The sequence below is a fragment of the Callithrix jacchus genome, chromosome 11 (assembly GCF_049354715.1).
Source record: "Callithrix jacchus isolate 240 chromosome 11, calJac240_pri, whole genome shotgun sequence".
Taxonomy (NCBI): domain Eukaryota; kingdom Metazoa; phylum Chordata; class Mammalia; order Primates; family Cebidae; genus Callithrix; species Callithrix jacchus.
The window spans coordinates 41671045-41696168 of NC_133512.1; the positions used below are offsets into that span (position 1 = coordinate 41671045).

Below are 25124 nucleotides of genomic sequence, written 5' to 3' on the forward strand. Positions count from 1 at the left end.
ATGAAAAATGCCAAATGCCTTTAAAAAAGGACAGAATTTTAAAATCTCCCACCTAGATGACAGGTTGATAGGTGCAGCAAACCACCATGGCACATTTATACCTATGTAACAAACCTGCACATTCTGCATATGTATCCCGTAACTTAATGTATAATAATAAAAAATATTAATAAAATCTCCCTTCATGCGCCACTTATAATCAATCACATCTTTTTGTATAAGTGGGGACATTGTTAAGGCTACCCCAGAGCTCACAGGATATCGTGAAAATGGCACAATTCTGTTTTCTTGGAAGATTAGCTAGTGTTACAAAGTGATGAAAGTGAAAAACCTACAAAATCCTCTAAAATTCTACAGATCAATCACTTGGTCTAAAACCTAGTAAGACAATAAAATACCACATGCTGCCTAGAATGTAAAACAAGAAATTAACATTTTTTGGTAATGGGAAAAAAATTACATATTTTTCCCAAATAAATATTAATGGCTCCTCTTTTTAGAAAAACTTTTTCTCACCATGGAGATATTAGCCACTGCAACGTTTCAAGAAAGGATTTGTGGATGACTACCAACAGATACTAATGCTGGAAATTTATTTCCATCGCTTGATTATACACTAAAATAGCAATAACCAGCTCTAAGTCCAACAAAGAGAACACAAGCAAAAAGAAAAGAATTCCACCTCACATAATTCATCAATCAATTCTTCCATTACTTTCTTTTAATTCAAACATGCATACACAAAGAAAGGTTTCTGTCCTTTAATTGTTTAACAGAATATACAGAGCCACACAATACAATTTCCATTTCAAATTATTGGGAATCACATTCAAATATGCTTAGGTTTGACAAGTTGCTGTTACAATACTGAGAAATTTCATGAAAAAGGTAATTAACAATTTTTAAGATAATTGAGTATCTTTTTGCTACATGGGCCAACACATTAATAGTAACTTGTTTAAAAATGCAGTCTCTTAGACTTCAAATTATTATAAAACAATATCAAGATTATATTCCATTCTGATGGAAATGTTATGCATTAGAACATTTCATGAAACCACTTCTCCCTCACACTTACCTGTAAAAGTCAAAAACTGAATCACAATTTCCTAAGACGTAACTATTTCTAGAGTACATTGGTGTAATCATAAAAGACTACTACAAGTAAATCATCATTTTTATACTAACACATTTTATCACAACACCTCTTTCCTAAAAAGACAAAAAAAAAAAAAAAAAACAAATTGGGAATTTGGATTTCCCTTAACATAATAGAATCTCATACTTTGATTTTAATAAACATCAACTCTTTCTCCAGTAGGAACTATCTACACAGCACAGTGCTACATATAATTATACCAGTGAAATGTATACCAGTGAGATGTACGTTTAGATTCACCAAATGATCAACACAGTGGTGCCAGACAAAGTTTTTCTGCAGGTAAAAATGCTAAGAAAGGCCACAGTGGACAGTGCCCAACACTGAATACAATAAATTCCAGGTGCCACTGAGCTTCAAAGACCACAAGTTTCAAATATTTTTCAGCAACAGAAAAAGAAAAAAACATTTAGAGAAACACAGAGTAAAAATATATAATTCCGCTATGTATAATGTAATTTTCCAGACAGTGTTTCCTTCCTTCAACTGGCAAATTGAGCTTAACATAAAACTACAGAAAGTAAACAGGATCAGAATACGAAAGAAAATCTTCTTTGTTTTCTCATCAAAGGAATGCACTAGGATTAGCACGGGGATCTTTCTGGTTCCTGTATCTGTAGGTCAGCCAAACACCCAGGATCTGGAACGGGAAAAAAAAAGAAGAAAAAGAAAGTAACATTTATGTATATTTATTCAGTTTATCAACAAAATAACTCTGGAACCTCTGAATCCCTTTGCTTCTTTTGTTCAAAGGGGAGAGATTTTTCTTCTTTTTGAAATGAAGGAAACCCAACGAGAGGCATTAAGAAAAAATTAAAATGAACACTGTGGTAAACTGCCCTCAAAGGCTATTGTGTCCTAACTCCTACAACCTGCAAATATGTTCCCTTACAGAGTAACACAGGCTTTCCAGGCGTGGTTAAGGGTCTCAAGATAAAGCGATTATTACCCAGGTGGGCTCAATGATATAATTACAGGGTGCCTTATATGAGGGAGGCAGGAAGGACAGAAACTTGGAGAGAAGTCACTGTGATGGCAGACGTAAAGGGAAATAGAAAGAGAAGCTGCAACTCTACCGGCTTTGAAGATGTAAAGGGAACTGTGAGCCTAACCTCCAGAAGGTGCCTTTATTTTAAACTTTTGATCTCCAGAACTATAAGACCACACATTTGTTGTTTGTTTGTTTTGAGATGGTGTCTCGCTCTGTTGCCTAGCCTGGAGTGCAGTGGATCACTGCAACCTCCGTCTCCAGGTTCAAGTGATTCCCCTGCCTCAGCCTCCAGAGTCGCTGGGACTATAGGCGTGCCACCATACCCAGCTAATTTTTTGTATTTTTAGGAGAGACGGATTTCACCATGTTAGCCAGGATGGTCTCAATCCCCTGACCTTGTGATCTGCCCACCTTAGCCTCCCAAAGTGCTAGGATTACAGGTGAGAGCCACCACACCCAGCCAAAATTTGTGTTGTTTTAATCAACTAAGTGTGCGGTAACTTGTTACAGCAGAAATATAGAAAACTAATCCAAAGTCTCAGTAGTCTAAATAGCTAAAATAGCATATATTTTGATAATTCAGGAATAAACTAGGTTCAGTTTATTCCTGAACAAAAATCTTAAAATGCATAAATCTTAAGCAACAGCAAAAATCTTAAAATGAATAAATTTTCCAACACAGAAATTTAAAATTTAAAATGTTGTAATTCCTACCTCTCTTGGTAGGAAGAGATTAAGTTGTTATTGTGCTATTTCCCACACCAAGTCTACTAAACTGTTAGCCAGCATAGCTTTTTCCATTAAGAAATGTGTGCTCTGCTTCCGTTTTAAAGTTGGTTTATTTTAAATAATTGAAAATTCTAACTTTATAGACTAAAAAAGATACAAAATTTTAATAGAATAAAATGAAATTTAAACTATATCTCCCGCTTTACATGTGTGACAACTTTTAACCTAAATTGTTTATGTGACTTCATAGCCACCATTAGCCCTTTTAAACTACTTCTAGAGAATTAGGTAAGTCCCAGAGTCTCCCATTGACCACAATAAAAATCCACGAATCACTGTAAGATTCGTAACTAGCAGTGTTTATAGCTACAATATGTATGGGCTGAGGGACTGAGGTTTGCATGTTGAATCAAAGAAAGGTAAGTCTGATTCGAAGATGTGGAAAGTCATCTCTTTTGGAATCCATCTAATGGGGGAAAATAAATTTATTTAACAAACATAACAAAGAGTTCTTTGTGAAAGGCACCATTCTACAAACTACAAATTCATATAATCCTCCCAAAGCCTTCACAAAATAGACACTATCGATATCGTCATTTTAGCAGTGAGGAAACTGAGGCAACAAGAGGTTAAATAACTGGCGAATAATTACACAGGTCCTCAGTGGTAGAGCCCATGTTCCAACCTGAAGCCCATACCCTACCCCACTTTGGTGGTTTTATGCTGCAATCTGACATATCACTGGCTGTCCTCAGCCACGCCAACTGTTACAACACGGAAATACTTATGTATCTGTTGTAAACTACTTCTTTGAGGCCCATCCCGACCTCAACCTGCCCAACCATCATTTGCCAAAGCCCCTCACCTTGGAAATCTGCCACAGGGAGCTTCTGGTCAGAATTTTTGAAGATGTTAATATTTTGGTTATCACCCCTAGATATATGCCAAGTGTAAATCACAGTCCCTAGGGGAAGCAACACTACGCATGATCTGAAGCCACATTTTACCAGAATTGTATTCCTCCAGCTCAGCTCTTAGTGACAAAACGGGAAAATCTCTCCCCTGCCTTGCCCCACTGTTCAGAGGAATGGAAAGGGAGGCCATACCCAAAATGCAAAAAGATCAGAATTGGATAATTATTGAACTTCAAGCTTACAAAAGTGCTCATGATTTACAGAGCACTTTTCAAAGGTAATTTTCATTAGACATCATCATCAACTTTGCTGTCTCTAGACAGCCCAGTGTGCAAGAGGTCACCAAAATATATTGCTCGTAACATGAAAACGTGTATGTAGAAAAATAAAGTATATGTATATGTAGAAAATATGCAGTAAGTTTGTACTCATTTTATTAAATATAGTACAGGCAGAAGGAAACATGCCAAAATACAAATGATTATTTCTGAGTAGATAATTTTAGTAGCTACATTTAATTTTTCATCTTCCTAATTTCTTGCATTTTCTCAAGTTTCTACAAAGAACATATTTTAATCATCATCGCTTTTTTCAGATTCTAAATCAATGTTTCTCTTCTGGTTTAAATTTATTTAAATAAATACTTCAAATCAAATCTTTCTGTTTCACCTGTGAGAAGTCAACAGCTAAGTAACCTCATCCCTTCAAATTCTCAGAATTCATGATTTTGTGAAATATGGAGCAAAATATGAACTTAAAAAGTGAGAGAGCCTACCAAATATTCACCATCCAAAAAAATACCAGGTTGCATAATATAAAAATCTCTAGCCAGGTTTCAAAAGGAGATAGTATGTAAGATACAAAGCAGGATTCCATGAAGGAACACTTTAGAAATCTAAGACTCATGAGTTCTATTTTTAAAGAATTCATATTTTAAAAAATAGCATAACTGAAGGCAGTGTGATCTGATGACAAGGAAACTGGGCTGCTCAAAAGAACTAAATTCTCAAAATAAATTCCAGATATAAAAAAGAAGCCACGAGGCAAAATTCTGATAACTGCTGACTCTAGCTGATGTGAGGAGAGAAATTACTCCAATTTTTCTCTATCTGTATTTTTAAGTTTTTATAACAAAAATCTATGGTTTTTAAATGAAAAAAACAAAAATGCACAGAATTATTTTCAAGCTGTGTATAATTTTCCTAGAATTTTATGTCACAACAAACTCACAAGTCAGCTTTTTCTGAGAAAAACTAAAATGAAAAAATGGTCAGAGGAAAAACAGAAGTCAGAGGAAACTTTAAAAAAATGAATACTGGCCTGGGGGCAATGGCTCACGCCTATATTCCCAGCACTTTGGGAGGCTGAGGTGGGCAGACCACTTGAGGCCAGGAGTTCCAGACCATCCTGGCCAACATGGTGAAACCCCATCTCTACTAAAAATACAAAAATTAGCTAAGCCTTGTGGCGCATGCTTATAATCCCAGCTACTCAGGAGCCTGAGGTGGGAGAATCGCTTGAACCCAGGAGGTGGAGTTTGCAGTAAGCCAAGATTACACCACTGCACTTCAGCCTAAGCGACAGAGCAAGTCTCTGTCTCAAAATAAATAAATAAAATAAATATTTAAAAAAATAAATACTAATCTTGGTCTCTTTTTCCCTATGCTGTTAATGACATCCAAATGTACATATTTCATTCTTGATGAGGAAAAAAAAACTAAATTTGAATAAAATATATGATAAATACACATACATATATAATGTACTATATATGACCATATATTATATACAATACATTATACATATATAGACATTATGTATATACTATATGTACAAATGCAATTCATGTATTACATACATTTTACACACACACACAATATCAAAACAAGAAAGGACTTTCTAAGCATAAAATCAAAGAAATAACCCATGGAAGGAAAAAATGATCATTTGAATTTACACTTACATGAAAAGTAAAATCTTTATATATATAAAAAGTCATTAAAAAAACATAAGGTAGGTAAATGCCAAAGACACTGAAAGCAGAACAAAGCAAAGTACACGGCAAAATGGAGAGGAAGGAGGAAAGGGAGGTAAGGAAGTAGGAAATACAAGCGGAGCAGAGCCTGGACTTCCAGGTCCAGCCTTCACAGGACAAGCTGTACGTGGCCTCTCACACAGCCCACCTCCAGAGGTTAACCTGGGTTTTCTTATAAAAATTCTTCTGTTTTGCATATGGTATTTTGAGTTTGTTACATGCAATCCAAAGGGCCTAAGACAGACTGGGCTCAGTGAAATAACACCTATAATCCCAGCACTTTGGGAGGCCAAAGCAGGTGGATCACCTGGGGTGAGGAGTTTGAGACCAGCCCAGCCAACATGGTGAAACCCTGTCTCTACCAAAAGTGCAAAAATCAGCTGTACATAGTGGTGGGCGCCTGTAACGCCAGCTACTCGGGAAGCTGAGGCAGGAGAATTGCTTGCACCCGAGAGACAGCAATTGCAATGAGCTGAAATGGTGCCACTGCACTCTAGACTAGGTAACAGGATGAGACTCCTTCTCAAAAAAAGAAAAAACAATTGCATATATGGTCAAATTAATGAGCCTCGTTTTCATAGTGCCTAATAGTAATACTATGTTTACCTCAGACTGTCAAAATATGTTTTATAATAAAAATATAGAGATTCAGTGCTGATTCAAAAGTTGGTGGGATTTCCCCATCAGGCAATTAGGTAAAATTTACCAAAATCTGGCCAGGTGTGGTGGCTCATGCCTATAATCCCAGCACTTTGGGAGCCAAGGCCCACACAGGCAAATCACTTGAGACCAAGAGTTTGAGAACAGCCTGGCAATATGGTGAAACCCCTTCTCTACTAAAAATACAAAAAATTAGCTGGGTGTAGTGGTGCGCACCTGTACTCCCAGCTACTTGGGAGGCTGATGCACAAGAATCACTTGAGCCCAAGAGGCAGAGGTTGCAGTGAGCTGATATGGCACCACTGCACTCCAGCCTGGGCGACAGAGCAAGACCAGCCTAAAAAAAAAAAAAAAAATCCAAAATCTTTAAAAATATCCATATACCGTGTTATATGTTACTTCAAGAAATGTATTATAAGGAAAAAAGCTAGAGAATACAGATACCTTATACAAGGATGTTGACCATGAAATGTTTTTACTATAGTGACATGTTAAAGAGGAAATTAAATGCCCAACTGATTAAATAAACACACTAAACTCCAACCATAAAAATCACTTGCAATTTTTCTGATTTTCTTTTAAAGATACATGCTTATTCTTACAAACTGCCTACCACATATTTCTACAATGATGTACACAATGTCTTCCTTAAAAGAATTATTCTCTACATGTTATTCTGTTATCTGTTTTAAACAGGACTGTGACATGGGCATTTAAGCATGACAGTAATGGGTGTCTCACAGTGTTTTTTTATTTTTATTATTATTATAATTATTATTTCGAGATGGAGTTTTGCTCTTGTTGCCTAGACTGGAGTGTCCGTGGCGTGATCTCGGCTCACCACAACCACCTTCTCCTGGGTTCAAGCCATTTTCCTGCCTCAGCCTCCCGAGTAGCTAGGATTACAAGCATATACCACCACACCTAGCTAATTCTGTATTTTTAGTAGAGACAGGGTTTCTCCATGTTGGTCAGGCTGGTCTCGAACTCCCGACATCAGGTGATCTGCCCATCTCAGCTTCCCAAAGTGCTGGGATTACAGGCGTGAGCCACCGTACCTGGCTCAGTCTTTTTTATTTAATGGGGCATAATATGCTGAGGATTAATTTATTAATGGCCACAAGATGTCACAAGTTTCACAGGTACTGATTCCTTTCACCATCACAACGATCCTGTGAAGTAGAGGCTATCATTAGCCCATTTTTAAAAGTTGCTCTTTTTAAAGATGAGGAAAGAAGAGCACTGAAAAGTTAAGTGACTTGCCAAGTTCACACAATTAATGAGCAGCAGCACTAGGTTTTCAACCCAGACAGTGCCACTCCAAGCCCATGCTTTACCCACTGCTCCTCTGCAACAGGCCTCAATTTAACCAGTGTGCTGCTGAGGAACACGGGCTGGCTCAAATGTTTCCTGTTACAAACAATAAACGTTATTGTGTATTCGTTTTACATAGTTATACAACAGTCTCAATGAAATAAAGTACTATAAGTGGAACTGATGAGTAAAAAAAAAAATTTAATCTAGGCTGAGTACAGTCACTCACACCTGTAATCCTAGCAATTCAGGAGTGTAAGGCAGGTGGACCACTTGAGTCTAGGAGTTCAAGACCAGCTTGGCCAATGTGGTGAAACCCCATCTCTACTAAAAATACAAAAAATTAGCTGGGCATGGTGGTTCATGCCTGTAATCCCAGCAATCCGGAAGGCTGAGGCAAGTGAATCACTTGAGGCCAGACGTTTGAGATCAGTCTGGCCAACATGGTGAAACCGCATCTCTACTACAAATATAAAAACTTAGCTGGGCATAGTGGCTCACGCCTGCAATTCCAGCTACTCAGGAGGCTGAGGCATGAGAATCGCTGGAACCTGGGAGGTAGAAGTTGCAATGAGATGAGGTCATACTACTGCACTCTAGCCTCAGTGACAGAGTGAGATTCAGTCTCAACAAACAACAAAAATTGATCTTGACACATATTGCCAACTCAGTAGCATCAAAAAATGTCTACAGATGCTGAGTTTAATAAAGACATTGAGGAATTAGCACTCCTTAAAATTATCAAATAATGTATGAGTGGTTTTATTTATAGATATATAGAATAGAATGCATTAATTGGTACAAATACGAATGTAGTGTATGATATAGTATATATTAATATAGTACATATATGAATGTATACTATATTCCTATATGAATATAGCATACATTTATGTATATATGCTTATATATACATATATGAAAATGATAACAGTGATCACCTACAGGTTTTAGAAGGCTGGGAACAAAGAAGAGTGAAAAAAGTATTGGAAGGCAATTTTCCAAAGCACATCTTTTTATATATGTATGTCTATGTATTATAGATACTAACATACATATTAAGCAATGTGAATATCCTACCTTTTCCAAATTAAATTTAAAATTATTATTTATCATACAATTCTAGCACCAGAAGAGACTATAGAGATTACTCAGTCTAATCTCATTCATTATTTCATTAAATTTTACATAGAGGAGATAGATCAAGCATTTCACCTGGTCCTAAAGTTGGTGCTATTAATAGATTTGTAAGATCTTCTCAATCTAAACCAAGGTTCCTCTTTTTACAGTGCTAGCTCTCAATGAAAATACTTACTCTTTACAAGAATCAAGGCCCTTTGCCATACGAAACAGGAATCTCTGTGACAAAGGAGGAAAAATGTTATTTGCACATACCTCTGTAAAACTGAAGAACAGGCCAATGCCACCAACAAATCTCAAAACCTCTCCAGCGTATTCTCCTATGATCGGAGCACACGGCGAGCACGGGTGGTCACTTTTAACACAGCTCTGCACCAATTGAAGCAAAAAACTTTTATTTCAAAATACATTTATAAAAAGTGCATAAAAACTGCATACACACAAAACTGGTATCTAAGAGTACTACATCCAGTTTGAGGCCTTGGTTTTTTAGTGTGCAAATCTCTAAGATGGCCCCGAAGACTCCCCCTACCTCCCACCTGTACACACCCCATACGCTCACAGCTTTAGAATATGAGGGGAACTTGTGAATATGATAGGACAGTCACTCCCATGTTACTTTACATTCGATAAGACTCCATTATGCACTACGCAAGATTCTATCGCAACAAAATGGAGAGATTCTCAGGGTGATTTTGATGCTGCTACATTGTGAAAGTAACAAAGGACCTAGGAGTGGCTTCTAGTCTGCAGCAAAAAAAACAGGGATGGTCCCACAGCCACAAAAACTGAATTCTTCCAACAACCACTGAGCGTGGGGAAGAGGACCCCAAGCTCAGGTGAGACTCCAGCCTCAGATCACACCTGATTTCAGCCAGGTGAGAGAGGACCAGACCAACCAAGCCTGACCCAGGGAAACTGTGAGATAATAAACGGGTGTTTAAAGCTACTAAATTGTAAAGCCAGTGTGTTTCTATCGCTGTGTAATAATGTCTTACACAGCAATAGGAACATGACCCAGACGCCCTGCAAGGAGATAATCTCACAAAAGAAGCCTCGCTGAGGAAATATTCAGCTTAGGGCGCAGAGAGGTGATAACGGGTTTCCCCAGAATATGAACCCCTGAACTGACCTACTGCTATTTCTCTTTCACAACTTGTTCTAGGAGGAGAAGAATGGGAATAAATTAGGGACGTCTACTCAGCATCCTCTGGAGTGGGTATTTGAGAACAGGCACATGATATAACACAGGACATGGAAACATAATGTAAATATATATATATATATATATATATATATAAAACAATTCTGAAATACAATTCAGCATCAGAAAGTCCATTTTTTCCATGTTAATCATTATTCATCTGTATGTAATACATTTCTAGAAACATTTATACAATGTACTTACAGCCGGACAGGTGTCATTTGGGTTAAAACTTCGGAACCCACAGCAGTTTAAATTTCTCTGGATGTCATTTCGAGCACTTGCTGTATTGTTCCAACCAACCTCAAGAAGCTGACCCTAGAAAATGTATTTAATATACAAAAGATGTCATCCCCGCATAAAATGTATAAAGCTAGGCCCTCTGACTGTTAGTACTAAGTGTACCTAAAATAAATAATTTTTTGAAAAATAGTTAAAACTTTTCCAAGGCTTACTACTCAGTCGGCAGCAAAAATTAAGGCACTATTTCTATCCCAAGAATGAAAAACTCCTGATTTTTACATGCAATTTAAAAGAAGCACTCAGTTCAAAGGCATAATTCTCAGAGTCTTAACAAGGCAAACCTTCTGTTGCTCCAGGACAGAAACCTAGATTTGTCTCCTCGATTTGTCTGCAAATTAGAGCTTGAAAAGTTCCATTGCTAGAATGGAACAGCAAACATTCTGGAGCAAATGTTTCACTGCATAATAGTGGGAAAAGATTGGGGGAACATCTTTTAGCCATAGCACTTTTTACCCAGTAAGAGCAAAATCCAATTTAAAAGATACAGAAAATGGCAACACTTGATGGTGTCCAGCTCCAACCAGGTGCACTAAGGCAAAGGGAACAAGAGAGTTTTGCTATCCAACGTGAAGGTGGCATTCTGAGCAAGATGAAATTATTTTATACTCCAGTCATTTTTCTCCTTTTTTTTCATTCTCATGCTACGTGGTATAATAAAGTAAAAGAAAAAAGTCTTAGCTTACCTGTTGCTCCTGGTTCAGGGCTAAACAAGCACAGGACACAGAAAACTGGACAATAAATACGAGTAAGAGAATAATCATATACTGAGAGTCAGAAGTTAAGGATACTTCTAAATATTCTTAAAATGGCATAAAACAGAGGTACAGGGGTACTGACAACTTTAGAATGCACCAGAAGCAATTAACCCAGAATACCAGATAGACGGCACTTATAGAAAGTTCAAAAAGGATAGACATATTATTATTTTGGTAATATACAGTTGCGTTAAATTTATATAGAAAAATACTAATGATAATTATATAACTAAAACAGATTCGAATTTCATTTAGAATAAAATGAAAATTCTTACATATATAAAACAGAAATAGGTCTAGATAAATACATGTAAGCTTTTTTAACATTAAGTCTAAAAAACACTGAAATTCTCAACCAAACATTAATGTGTACAAAAGGGCCTAGAAGTCACCGAATCAATTCAATTTAACTCTGAATTTACAAAACATCAATAGGACTATACTGAACTTGCAGAATATATTCTTCAGGATGTCACAAGGACAGAGTGAGAATATAAAAACACACATCACCCTAAGAAATGTTCCTAACGGTTCTTGAACAAACATGCATAAGGCTTGCTGGGCGTGGCTTCCTGGCAATACATTTCCTAGTGATAATATTAAATTAGTTGTAACCATTAAAATCTTAATCAAGGGTAAAATCTTGATTTTAAAAAAGGATACAAAAAATAGCAACACCTGATGGTGTTTTACGGCTCCGATCAGCCCCACTAAAGCAATCAGGAACAAGAAGATGCCCACGGCAATGACCACTCCGACCACTCGGAGACTGGAAATCAGCCCGAAGCCAATGCCCCACGCAGCAATTCCAATTAGCAGCAGACTAACCAACTGCAAAAATACCCGGGGCAGGAGTAGAGGACAGGGAGAAGAGAGAATGGGGAAAATGCCAGTTAATTAAATATCAACATCCATCAGGTACTTCTTTAGTACCTTACAGATAAGCACTAATACTTAATACAAGAACACACACAAGATCTCAGTAGGTAGTATTGTTTTAACAAATTACATTAATCCCCAGTGGTGCTTTATTCTTGCAAAAGAAAAAAAAAGACTAACAATAATACACAAAATTCTCAAAGAGCCTCAGAAGTCATCTGCTTACTAAGCCTAAATGCATGCGACTTGAGATTTTGAAGAGATCATATATGCAAAAACTTATAGATGCCAATCTCAGTCCAACATATTAATCTCTTCAAATGGGTATCATCTATCTTTCCATCAAAGCCCAAATGTGCTGTAATTTTCTCTGGGAAGCCCTCTAGTCCTCAACAGACTGAATAAATCCCTCCAGTTTCTGGCCGATCTCTGTTCCTTGAACATGGTTCTCTCGTTCCCTTCATCACACATTGTGTTTCCAAGCTGGTCTCTCCAGAAGACTGGCAGCAACTTAAGAGTAAGGACTCACATCTTTACACCTGGCTATACAGCCCCAGAATCACAGGACCTATACACAGGACCAGGTCCCTAGGGAATACTCAAAAACTGCTCACAGAATCACTGCTGAAATGAATTGCTTTAAATGTCATCATCTATTTGATTAAAAATCATAAACAGATCATTAAAACTCTTAGCAGCATAAAAAGAACATAAGAGACTTTAGCTATTTAAAGTGAACTAGTATTCTGAGCAAAAAGAAATTATTTTTATATTCCAATTGTTTTATTTATATATTTATAAAACAACCCTGGCTGAAGAAGGCATGGCTAGTGGTTATGACCTCTAAAACTCAAAATGACGTCACTTCTTTAAAATCACACTTAAGTCCTACGTGCATGCAAGTGGCTGCGCTGGGCTGCAGAAGATCGCGGTCTCCACAGAAGTTAAAGTTCCTCCTATTTTGCACTTGTTGGAAGAACTTGAAGAAGGACAAAAAGGAGGAGGCAATGGTACAGTTAGCTGGGCCTTGAAGATGATGAAAATATGACACAAGGTGGACAGGCATGACTACTGGGCCACCAAGGACAAATTATGAAAACAGAATATAAAGGCTGAGTGTAATCCCAGCACTTTGGGAGGCAGAGGTGGGTGGATCACAAGGTTCGAACAGGAGTCTCGAACTCCTGTTCGAGACCAGCCTGGCCAATATGGTGATACCCCATCTCCACTAAAAATACAAAAATTAGCTGGGCATGGTGGCACATGCCTGTAGTCCCAGGTACTCAGGAACCTGAGGCAGGAGACTCACTTGAACCCAGGAGGCAGAGGTTACAGTGAGTCGAGATCGTACCACTGCACTCCAGTCTGGCCAACAGAGGAAGACGGTGTCACAAAAAAAAAAAGAAAGAAGAAAGAGAAAGAAAGAGAAAGGGAAGGGAAGGGAAGGGAGGGGAAGGGAGGGGAGGGGAGGGGAGGGGAGGGGAGGGGAGGGGAGGGAGGGGAGGCGAGGGGAGGGGAGGGAAGGGGAGGGGAGGGAAGGGGAGGGAAGGGAAGGGAAAGGGAGGGAAAGAGAAAAGAAAGAGAAAAGAAAACAGAATATATAGCCTGAAAGTAGAATGTGGACCTAAATACCCAGAAGCTCCTCCATCAGTTAGATTTGTAACAAAACTTAATATAAATGGAATAAATCATTCCAGTGGGATGGTGGATACCTGGAGCATACCAGTGTTAGCAAAATAGCAAAATTCATATAGCATTAAAGTTGTATGATGCTAATGATGTCTAATGATGTCCAAAGAAAATACGAAGCTTCCACAGCCACCAGAAGAACAAACATACAGCAATTAATTTTAGTGGATCTCGAACTTGTCTTAAATCAACAACCTCTACTCATGTTAATGTTTTGATTAAATATCACAATGCAAAATACCCACACATTAAATAAAAGAATTCTAGCTGGTAAACATAACCTATACTTATGTAAGAATATATCTAATATATGTACACCCATTATATTTTCAGGTGACAGGAGGAAAACGCAGCACAATTTTTTTTCTCTTGTTAAGGCACTGTCACTTAAACATAAACCTGGAGTACTCGAAATAGAATTCAGGTTTCCAAGATAAAAGTGTGTAGAGAAGTGTTAGATGGCAGTGGAAGCATGTGTGTTTCTAAAAAAGTAAAAATCTCAAGAAAGAAAACAGAAATGGCATGCTTTACCCATCCTGCTTAGGGAAAGAGAGCTGGAGTTGAAATTGTTTAAAAAGTAGCAGGTACAATGAATGTTGTCACAAATGTGTTAATTTTTGAAGCAATGTGGATGCTGATAACTAGTAGTATCAAAAAATGTTCAGGATTGTTTTGATACCTATATATGCAATAAAAAATGTTGGGGTGAGTGGATGAACTTCTGTTAAAGGCTGTTCTTGTGTGTTACATGTAACAGACATGGTAAATATTTGTCCACAAATATTCTTTGTTTAACAAACCATGCATTTAAGTGAAGTCAACAAAAAGGAAATAGGTGTATAGATACATGATTTTGAGATTAAAGTTAATCCTAAAAGGGGCTGGGCACGGTGGCTCACACCTGTAATCCCAGCACTTTGGGAGGTCAAGGCGGGCTGATCATGATGTCAGGAGTTCAGGACCAGCCTGGCCAATATGGTGAAACCCCATCTCCACTAAAAATACAAAAATTAGCTGGGCCTGGTAGGGCATGTCTGTAGTCCCAGCTACTTAGGCAGCTAAGGCAGGAGAATCGCTTGAACCTGGGAGCCGGAGGCTGCAGGAAGCCGAGATCCCACCACTGCACTCCAGACTGGGTGACAAAGCAAGTCTCTCTCTCAAAAATAAATAAAATAAACAAATAAAGTTAATCCTAAAAGGTAAATAAAATGTGGAACACGTCCTCAGAATAAAATCACGCTTAAAAATGGTACACCACATAAAGATCGTAATTCACTTACAGACAATGAAGCTTAATAGGTATTAGGGACAGAAATAGGGGACAGGCTGTTGAACAGGAAGGAAACCGTATCTTCAATTCACTTGTGGGTCAACCATTTCCTGCAGCAATCTGACAGCATAATATCCAATTAGAAAGACTCAAAACATTAAAAATCTATTTTCTAGCACCGTTGAAAAGCCTGACAAACTTTGCTTAGAAATATAAATTGCCACTTACTCAAATGGATCTTTTTCTGCCCAAATTTGTAAATTTTCATATGCAATATTATAGTTTATCAGGCAAATTTAACATCTACTGGTATAATAAACCTTCTTACATATGTAGCAATACAAGCAAAACTGCTCTATATTGAGCGTCTATTTGTACTCTTATCCAAAATATTTTTTTGTATTTTTTTTTTTTTTTTGCCAAAGAGACAAAACTTGAAAATAAAAGGAACCACCTATAGCATAAGAGAACCAAATTAGAGAGTTACATGGACTTGGTAGGCTCCAGTGCAGTTGGTACACCCAGGAAGCTTTTCTTTTCAGAGGGACAAGGAGAGGCAAAAACTTTCACAAACTTTGCCACTCAGAAATTTGTCTAGTCCTTCTTATGTGCCCAACTGCTCCATATCAGCAGGCCCATTTGCTTCTGTTTGATTTTATCATCCTCACTGACAGTCTTCTAACAACTTCAAACAGTCTTGGACTGAGAAAAAGTTCTCTGCCCCTCCACAAGTGAACTTACTTCTAACTCCGTGGTATTCAAATTTAACACATTTCCTTTCAGGAGCTGTAAAAGACAGAAGCCTGAAGGAGGTGCGAAGGAAGAAGGAGGATGCACGGCAGGAGGGCTATGCTTAGCAACCTTGCTGTATCCTGGTACCAAACACTGAAGACGGTCCACGTGTGCAACACATCACAGCAGCCTGCTGTATTTCTGTTTCCAGAGAAACAGAACCAATAGGAAATATATCTATATCTGTATCTGTATCTAATCTATTGAGTGAATATCCAACACTGAAATAGGCACACACAGAGACAGAGAGATTTTAAAGAATTGGCTCACATGATTGTCGTGACTGGCAAGTCAGAAATTTGTAGGGCTGGCCAGCAGGCTGGAAACTCAAGCAGAATTTCTTTTTCCTCAGAAAACCTTAATCTTTGTTCTTCAGGTCTTCAACCGATGGGCTAAGGCCCACCCACATGATGGAAAGTAGTATGATTTAAAGTCAACTGATTGTACCTGTTAGTCACCTCTATAAAATATCTTCACAGCAAAATCTAGACTAGTGCTTGACCAAACAACGGGGCACCACAGCCTAGTCAAGTTCACACATAAAATTAACCATCGCATTTGCTAACATCCAAGTCCTAGGTGTGAGGCATATTTCCTAATTCAGTCAAGTTCACAGGGAGAACTGCACTGTATCCTTTAACTCTTAGACCCAAAAAGATAAAAAGTATGAATAATCTGATAATATTTCAAACCCAATAGTTCTTTAAAACTTTAAAATCTTTAAAAGATTCTTTAAATCCTTTAGGAAATTATAGTACATCCTTACTATATTACTGAAATTCTTAAATCTGAGAATATTAAAAGTTACACATGCTTAAATATTACATTAAAAGTTAATTATTCATCAACAAGTACTTAATGCTGAGTATAGGCTAAAAGCCAGAAACAAGACATCCCTATAAGAAAAGGGCTTGGCCAACTTTCTCTACAAAGGACCAGATATTTAGCATCAGGCTTTGCAGATCACATAGTCTCTGCCACAACAATTCAACTCTGCCACTGTACACAAAAGCAGTGACAAATAAGTAAGCAAAGGAGCAGGCAGGGCTGTGTTCCAATAACATCTTATTTATACATACTGAAATCTGAATTCATATAATTTTCATGTATCACAAAATATCATTCCTCCTTTTTTTCCAGCATTCAAAAATGTGAAACCATTCTAAACTAGCAGGCTGTACAAAAATAAGTCAGTGAGATGGATCTGGCTGTGGGCTGAGGTTTTCTGACCCTTGCTCTAGAAGTCAGTGTAGAAGAGAATGAAAAATTACAATGGAACAAATAATTGCTACACCAGAGATTTTTTATAAGGTGAGTCAGAGCACAGAACAATAATATCCCCCCCACACACAAAAAAAATCCAGACAAACAGAACAGGCCAACTGACCCCTCTGTGAATATAACCTTATGTAGTAAAGAATAAATATTATCTTATATGGTAAAAGATGGAACTAAACCAAGGATCTTTAAAGGAGGCGCTTATCCTAGATTATGAGGTAGGCCCTAAATGTCATAACAGGTATCCTTATAAGAGAGGCACAGGGAAATTAGAGAGACACACACACAACGAAGGTGAAAAAAAGAGGCAGAGGCTAATCAGCAGCCACCAGAAAATGGAAGAGGCCCTGAGAGAGCCTGACTTTGTGGACACCTTGATTTTGGACTTCTGGTCTCCAGGACTGTAAGGGAATACATTTCTGTTATTTTAAGTCACCACATTTGTGGTAATTTGCTACAGCAGCCCCGGAAAAGAAATACTCAATAATTCATCTATTTGGAGTTTGACAAGTCAGGAACCTCTCACTGTTATAGAACCTGCCTAGAATTTTACCATCAGTGGAATCCTAATCATGTAGCTAGGATGAAGTGTTCTGGTACCCTCATCAGCATCCTCCCAGCGGAGCAAATACATTACTTGCATCATAGTTTTCGCAAAATGAGGAAACTCTTCAACGCTCACTCCGTTGCCAACTAAGAGGCTCATTAATAATTAAAATCTATTAATGTAAATGTAAAAAAATACATATCTCTACAACCAAAAAGAGGGGAGAAAGCAGTAGTTTAGTTCTCAGACTAGGCATTAGGCTATCATTGAGAATGTTATCTAGAATATTCACAAGTATATCTGTTCTGTTTTTTTCTTTTCTTGTAGATAGGGGGAAAAAGAGGCTGCTTCCTTCTTATAACCCTCTGTCAAGGGTATTCCTCACCAAGTTGATTCTGCTGTGTCTTTAATACAGTTTTCAGTATACCCCAATTACCACCACCAGGCAGTCCTCTAAAACCATCGAAGAGGGTTTCCTATCGTTGCTTTAGTAAATTAACACAAGCATAGTGGATTAAAACACCACAAATGTATTGCCTTACAGTTCTGGAGGCTATGTTGGTCAGGCTGTACTCCCGAAAGCTCCAGAGAGAGAATCTGTATCCTTGCTTCCTCTAGCCTCTGGGGGTTTTCTGACTTCCTTGGCATATAGCCTCAAATACGCAGGTCCTTTCTGACTCTGACTCTACTTCCCCTCGTCTAAGGACCTATGTGATTCCGTAAAGATCGCCCAGATAATCCAGAATAATCTCCCCATCTCAAGATTCTTCATTGAATCCTATCTCTCAAAGTCCTTTTAGTTATGTAAAGTAACATATTTGTAGGTTCCTAGGATTAGGATATGAACAATTTTTTGGAGGGTATGGTTATTTAGCTCACCACAGAGAGTTCTTGGAAAATGGGCAACTGAGCTACCACAGAATCTTTTCAGCTACAGATATTTGTAAACACTGAAAAAGACTGTAATATTTTATTTAAATATGTAACTGAGCACAGAGAAACCATATGAAATTCCTACAGGCCAGAAATGAAAGGAGAACCAAAAGCTAGAACTGTAAGCATACAGCTGGTGCTACGGGGGTCCCATGAGCAGGTGGGGAAGGAGTTCCCGGATCAGAGCAGTCCCTAAATGGGATGGACTAAGGTTTCATAGCAGAGCTAGGAAGTGCAACTGAGACGCTTGCATAACTGGGATCTCCAAAAAGCTGTATTTTTAGTGTAAGGGGTTAGAGAAAAACCACAATAATCTACCCCAGGAAGACAGCAAAGACTTTTTAGTCTCTTCGAAAAGTCTGCAAGAAAGAGAAACATGGGCCTATTAAACAAGAACCTATCATGCCCATGCTTGCAGTCTAAGTGTACACTGCCTCAGGCATGCAGGAGTCCTCAAGACAAACAACTCAAATAAAAGCTGATTACAAGAGGTGACGGCACTTGGGGAAGAAAAGCTCATAGAAGCATATTGAAAATTTGCTCAGGAGGGACCCTTCCAAAGCCCAGCTTTTACAGGATTCTCAAAGAAAAAAATATAAACTTTGCTGCCAATCAAAAAAAAAATCACAAAATGGCTAGGAAAAAAAATGTACCATGAGAGAGATGTGACAAATACAACAAAAGGATAAAGCTCCCAAGAACTAGAGATGACAGAACTAATCGAAAAAGACTAAAACAAAATATTTTAAACTGACTAAAAAGATAACAGGGGGTGGGGTGCAGTGGGTCACATCTGTAATCCCAGGATTTTGGGAGGCCGAAGCGGGTGGATCACTTGAGGTCAGGAGTTCAAAATCAGTCTGGCGAACATGGTGAAACTCTGTCTCCACCAAAAATATATTTTTTTAAAAAATTAGCAGGGCGTGATGGTGCATGCCTGTAATCCCAGCTACTTGGGAGGCTGAGGCAGGAGAATTACTTGAATCTGGGAGGCAGAGGTTGCAGTGAGCCAAGATCATGCCACTGCACTCCAGCCTGGGTGACAGAGCAAGACTCTGTCTTAAAAAAAGAAAAATCATTATAATGGTTCAGTCGTTAAAGCCAAGTAACTGATACATATCTAAATAAGCAAACTGCGTAGTCTTTGAGAGAGGCAAAATTCTAAGTCAGTATAAAAAGAGTAGAGAAACAGTGGGCTTTAATAAGTAGCCTTGTGACAATTACCTTTTCATTTGAAAACTGATATTATTAGTCCCTACCTCAAACCATAAACTCTACATATTAAAAAGCACAACTAAAAAGTATAGAAAATATTTTAATGACTTTGTGGATACGGAAAAATTTCTTTGAAACAAGTTTCAAAAAGTGCACATATAACACTGACATGGCATGTACTCTGTTTAAGAATGTATTTTAACAGCTTTATACTTATTAACTAATTTAATCTTCACAAAAATCCTAAGAGGTAGGTAGAACTATTGCTTCCATTTTCCAGAAGGGAAAAGTTGTACACAAAGTGAAATGTTAAGTAACTAGCCCAAGGTTAGATAGCAAGGAAGGGATATAGCTGGGATACGAACCCAGGCTACCTGGCTGTAGATCTGTGTTTTTACGTATTGTATCATCCTACCTGTTACAAATATAAACTTCTGTACTCTACAGTGAAAAACACTAGACAAATGTGGGAGAAGCCTAGGACTAGAAGAATATATTTGTAGCACACATGTGTATTTTAAAATGCCAACAAATGAACAAAGCAAATTGAAAAGTGGTCAAAGGTAGTAAGAGGCAATTCATGGAAGAAGCATTTGAAAGGCCAACCAACACATGAAATATGTTAAATTTCATCAAAAATCAGGAAAACAAAAATGTAAACAAGGAGAGACTATCTCAAATGCACTAGATTGGCAAAATCTAACCTTGATGACACCAAGAATGTAAAGAACCTAGAACTCATGTACAAGTAGAAATTTAAATTGTTGTAGCCATGTTGTATAACAAATTAACACCACTTAGGAATATTAAAGATATGTATCCCTTACTACCCCAGCAATTCTGTTTCTAGGTTAATCCCCAAGAGAACACCTATGTCCCCAACTAGACATATACCAGGATTCTGCTACAGTCTTGTTTGTTACAGTAAAAAATTAAAAACATTTTCAAACATCATGACCTGGGAATTCTCAGACTCTGGTGTGATCACACAATAAAATACAAATGATTTTTATCTATTCCTATTAAACTGACAAATTTCAAAAATATAAAGGAAATCAGACAAGTTACATAAATACAGATAAAACATACTATTTACATAAATTTTCAAGCACAAAAAAATACTATACATTATTTGTAGATGATTAATATATGCAATATATGACATTGTCATAAACATTTATGGAAGTGACAGATGTTGATTTCAGGACACTGAGCACTTTTGAGAGGGTAAAAGGGGAAAGGGACTGGAGAGTGGGCCTTCAGCTACAGTGTAACATTTAACTTCTTAAAAGAGAGACTAGCTGTGTTCAGTGGTGAGTGCCTATGGTCTCAACAGTAGCTGGGACTCTGGAGGCAGATCACTTGAGCCCAGGAGTTTAAGGCTGTAGTCCACTGTGACTGCACCGGGGAATAGCAACTGCACTCCAGCCTGGGCAACAGAGAACCTTCATCTCAAAAGAGAGAGAGAAAAAATACTTGCATATGTGAAATATATAAAGCTATTGAGTTCATAGGGTTCTACCAGATTATTTCCTGTGCATATATAATTTGCTAATTAAAACTAGCCTTGAAAAACATAATAAGCCCCTTCTTACTAAGTCACCAATTCTAAGTTCTTCTGGTTTGCTTTCCTCTCTAAATTGGTCCAACTTTCCTCATCCAGCCTTAGCTCCCACTGTCTCCCAAACCCAGCTACTTAAATCTAGACAGTCTCACTTGTCTCTCAAATATTTCACTTCAGTTCCCATCTGTGCATATTCAAGTGCAGTCCACATTCCCTCCTATAATTTGTTCCTACTTAGGAAAGAGGCGGCTTAGAATGAAGGTGGTATACAACCGAGGGCAACAGGCAGCAAGTTGCTGATTCTCCACATGTTTATAACAGAAGGCGATGCTCTAGGTCCATCACACTCAGATGGTCTCAAGTGTGAACCAAGACACTGCCCTACCCCGTTTTCAAGCCCAGCTCCTAGCTGCACATATGCACACACACATGCACACACAAATACACATTTTTATTTATAAGGGCCATTCCCAAAGGTGAAAGAAAACATAGATTCAGTGGTACAATCCTAAACAAATTTTGCTCTTATTACAACAGTGAAACTGTACATCATAAACTTGTTTGTGCTAATCAATTTTCTAATAAACACCCAAAAATTTGTTGGATTTTTTAATTTAAAAAGGACAAATCAATGTGTTTTCTTGTGTATAACTGGTGTTTCTAACACATTATTTTAAAAATCCCCCATGTATCCAAGTTAGCTTTTTAAATTAGAAATAACACCTAAAGATTTATAATATGCCTCTAATAAGGTCTGATTATCAGTGTATCTTTAACTTTACTAAAAAGAAGCCTTTTAAAGATAATAAAACAATTTATTTCTCAGTAGTGATAATTATATGTTATGGTTGGTTTGTAATTGTGAAGAGAATGAGATTATATGAGGTCTTCCAAACTAGTGATCTAAAAATTATTAATTTAAATAGTTAACTCTAACTGCATAATTAAAAAGCCTAGGTTTGTCACTAGAACTTGGTAGACAAAAGAACTCCAAAGAATCTTTTGTTCTGTTATAATAACAGTTTTCTTATGAAATCAATTGTAATAGCAAGTAAATGTAAGCTTGTGACAAATAGCTTCCTTCCCTTTGGGAGACGGAATGCTGATAAAAAAGGAATCATGCATCTGTTAATTCATTGCTAGTAATGTTCTTATAAGCAGGAAGCACCAACCTTTCCTGTTTTCTCTTTAAAACAAAGAAAGGTGAATCGTATAAAACCAGTTTTAAGAAAAGAATTAAAGGAGCTATAATGGAAAAGGTACACCAAAGCAAGACATAAAGCTGGTCATAAAAAGTGTCCAAAACTGGCATTGCTTCCCCAAGTAAACCCCAAGAGAAAGTGGCAATGGAGAAACTGCAAGTGCACATGTGAGTCGAGTCTAATGAAGGGGAATAAACAGGAAAGTGCTACTGCAAGGAACATAGAAATTCTCAGCCAGGCCGGGGCAGGGTCTCATGCCTGTAATCCTAGCACTTTGGGAGGCCAGGGAAGGGGGACTGCTTGAGCCCAGGTAGTTCAAAACCAGCCTGGACAACATGGCGAGACCTTGTTTCTACCAAAAGATCAAAACATTAGCCAGGTATGGTGGCAACCAACTGTGGTTCCAGCTACTTGGGAGACTGACTAGGATAGCTTCAGCCAGGAGGTCAAGGTTGCAGGAGTTGTGTTCATGCCACTGCACTCCAACCTGCAAGGCAACAGAGTGAGACCTTGTCTCAAAAAGAAAGAAATTCTTAGCCAGGGCTCACAGCACAAACACACACCACCACAGCACAGGTAGAACACGGTGGTTCACACCTGTAATCCCAGCACTTTGGGAGGCTGAGGCAGGATCACTTGAGCCCAGGAATTTGGAGACCAGCCTGAGCACATAGCAAGACCTTGTCCCCCACCTGACCAAAAAAAAAAACAGAGACAGAAAGAGAACACCACGGCACAAAAGTACCTGGCTTTACCACTGAGCAGGTCTGTGGTTGCCTGCAGACTGGGAGTGGGGGTTTAGGGATATGAAAGTGGGATTTCAAGGAAGGATGAGTAGACTTTCAGGGGTCTCGAATGTAATCATGAGATCATAGGTATATGCATTTGCCAAAACCTACCAAACGCTACACTTGAAGTATATCCAACTTACTCTGTCAATAATATTTTAGTAAATCTGTTTCCCCACAAAAGACAAAGCTTTACAAAAAAGGCATTTTAGAGCATCTTCCACCTGGCACACCCTTCATGGTAGCTAGAGTTTTATATGTAATTTGGTGGCATAGCAAGGACAGTTGGGCAGGAAAGTAGATGGAGACTGGGCCCATGACAATATACTTCAATTGTGCACATGCCCAGTGTTACCTACGTCTTGACTTCTTTCTCCAAGAAAGAATAAACCTTATGATTTTAAGCCGTGATAATAGGGTTTCTATGACTTTGGGCTGAACTCTATTCCTAATATTGTGGTCTTTGTTTTATAGCCAATCAGATCAGGTCATTCCTAGGCTGGCTGTCCTTTGTTTCTGATCTCGAGATAAAGTCCAGACTCCAAGGCTGACAAATCCCAAGACGTGAAAGGCCTGGATTATTGCCAGAGGTTATTCATTAAGCACCATTCCTCCTCCCAGCCATACCTGGAATTCTTCTGATGGGCCTTCTACACTTTGAGTGCCAGATAATCAAGGCCCATGGTATCTTATATTCCTAGCACCTGGCCAAGAGTCTGCAACAGAAGAGGTGCTCAAAACATACTGTTGAATGAAACAGCATATAAGATTGCTCATTATCCTTTGAGGATAAGGAAATGCTTATTCTCCAATCTATACAGTATTTGGGGGGGGTGGGAAGTCAGCCTAATGATGTTCCATATTATTCTCTGTGTCCATAACCTTCAATCTTTCATCAAATACCCACCACATTTCAAGAACAAGATGAAAAGACAGACTTTAATATTGTTCAAACAACTACCTTGTTTTTGAGTATCAAAATTCTTACAAGGTAAGTGAATTGCTTTGAGGATGAAAGAATTTAAAACATTTGAAAAAGCCAGATTAGATGTTGTAAATTATTCAAAACTGTTTTGTTAGCACTAAAGCAAGAAAGAAGTTATGATGGTAGTGGAAGGCAAGCAATTTTAAAACAGTAATAAGATACTGAAGGACTATACCAACAAAATGTAATACGGCATTCATAGACATGTAAAGAAAACAAAGGTAATAGCCACGTTCTGTGGGTCACATCTGTAATCTTGGTACTTTGGGAAGCAAATGCAGAAGGATTGCTTGTGGCCAGGAGTTTGAGACCGGCCTGGGCAAAACAGCAAGACCCCTGTCTCTACAAAAAAAAAAAAAAAATTATTTAACTGGGGTAGGGTGGAGTATGCCTGTAGTTCTAGCTACGCAGAAGGAGAAAAGGTGGGAGGATCGCTTGAGCCCAGGGGTTCAAGGCTGCAGTGAGCTATCATCACATACAGCACTCCAGCCTTGGTGACAGAATGAGAACCTGCCCCTAAAAAAAGAAAACGAAGGCCCAGACTACCTTCCTCAATATGCTTCAACATTCATAATGAGGAATTACACACTGACTCTCTTCTGAACTTCTTTTTAATGTGGAAAACTGAAGAGCAATTCAGAAAAGATCAAGCATGTGTTTCCATGATGCCAAACATCTGGATGAAAATAGGAAAAGTCTATAAATAATCTAGATTTTGCTAAACAGCCAGACACTGAGTGTTGAAGCCAAAACCTCAGTTCTTTGATTGCTTTATGAT

General features: G+C 38.1%; 1 protein-coding gene and 1 pseudogene across 1 annotated transcript in view; one reads left to right on the forward strand and one right to left on the reverse strand.

The window, feature by feature from the left end:
• Nucleotides 1-747: 747 nt before the first annotated feature.
• Nucleotides 748-25124, reverse strand: part of TSPAN13 (tetraspanin 13) — a 32121-nt gene continuing 7744 nt past the window's right edge. Inside the window, exons 2-6 of the mRNA XM_002751535.6 lie at nucleotides 11868-12035; nucleotides 11133-11213; nucleotides 10351-10464; nucleotides 9198-9311; nucleotides 748-1799 (exon numbers count right to left, since the gene is read on the reverse strand). Of these exons, the coding sequence (XP_002751581.1) occupies nucleotides 1725-1799; nucleotides 9198-9311; nucleotides 10351-10464; nucleotides 11133-11213; nucleotides 11868-12035 (552 nt within the window). The 3' untranslated portion in view covers nucleotides 748-1724. The remainder of the gene's footprint in view (nucleotides 1800-9197; nucleotides 9312-10350; nucleotides 10465-11132; nucleotides 11214-11867; nucleotides 12036-25124) is intronic.
• On the forward strand, nucleotides 13617-13931 carry LOC118143827 (ubiquitin-conjugating enzyme E2 variant 2 pseudogene; annotated as a pseudogene).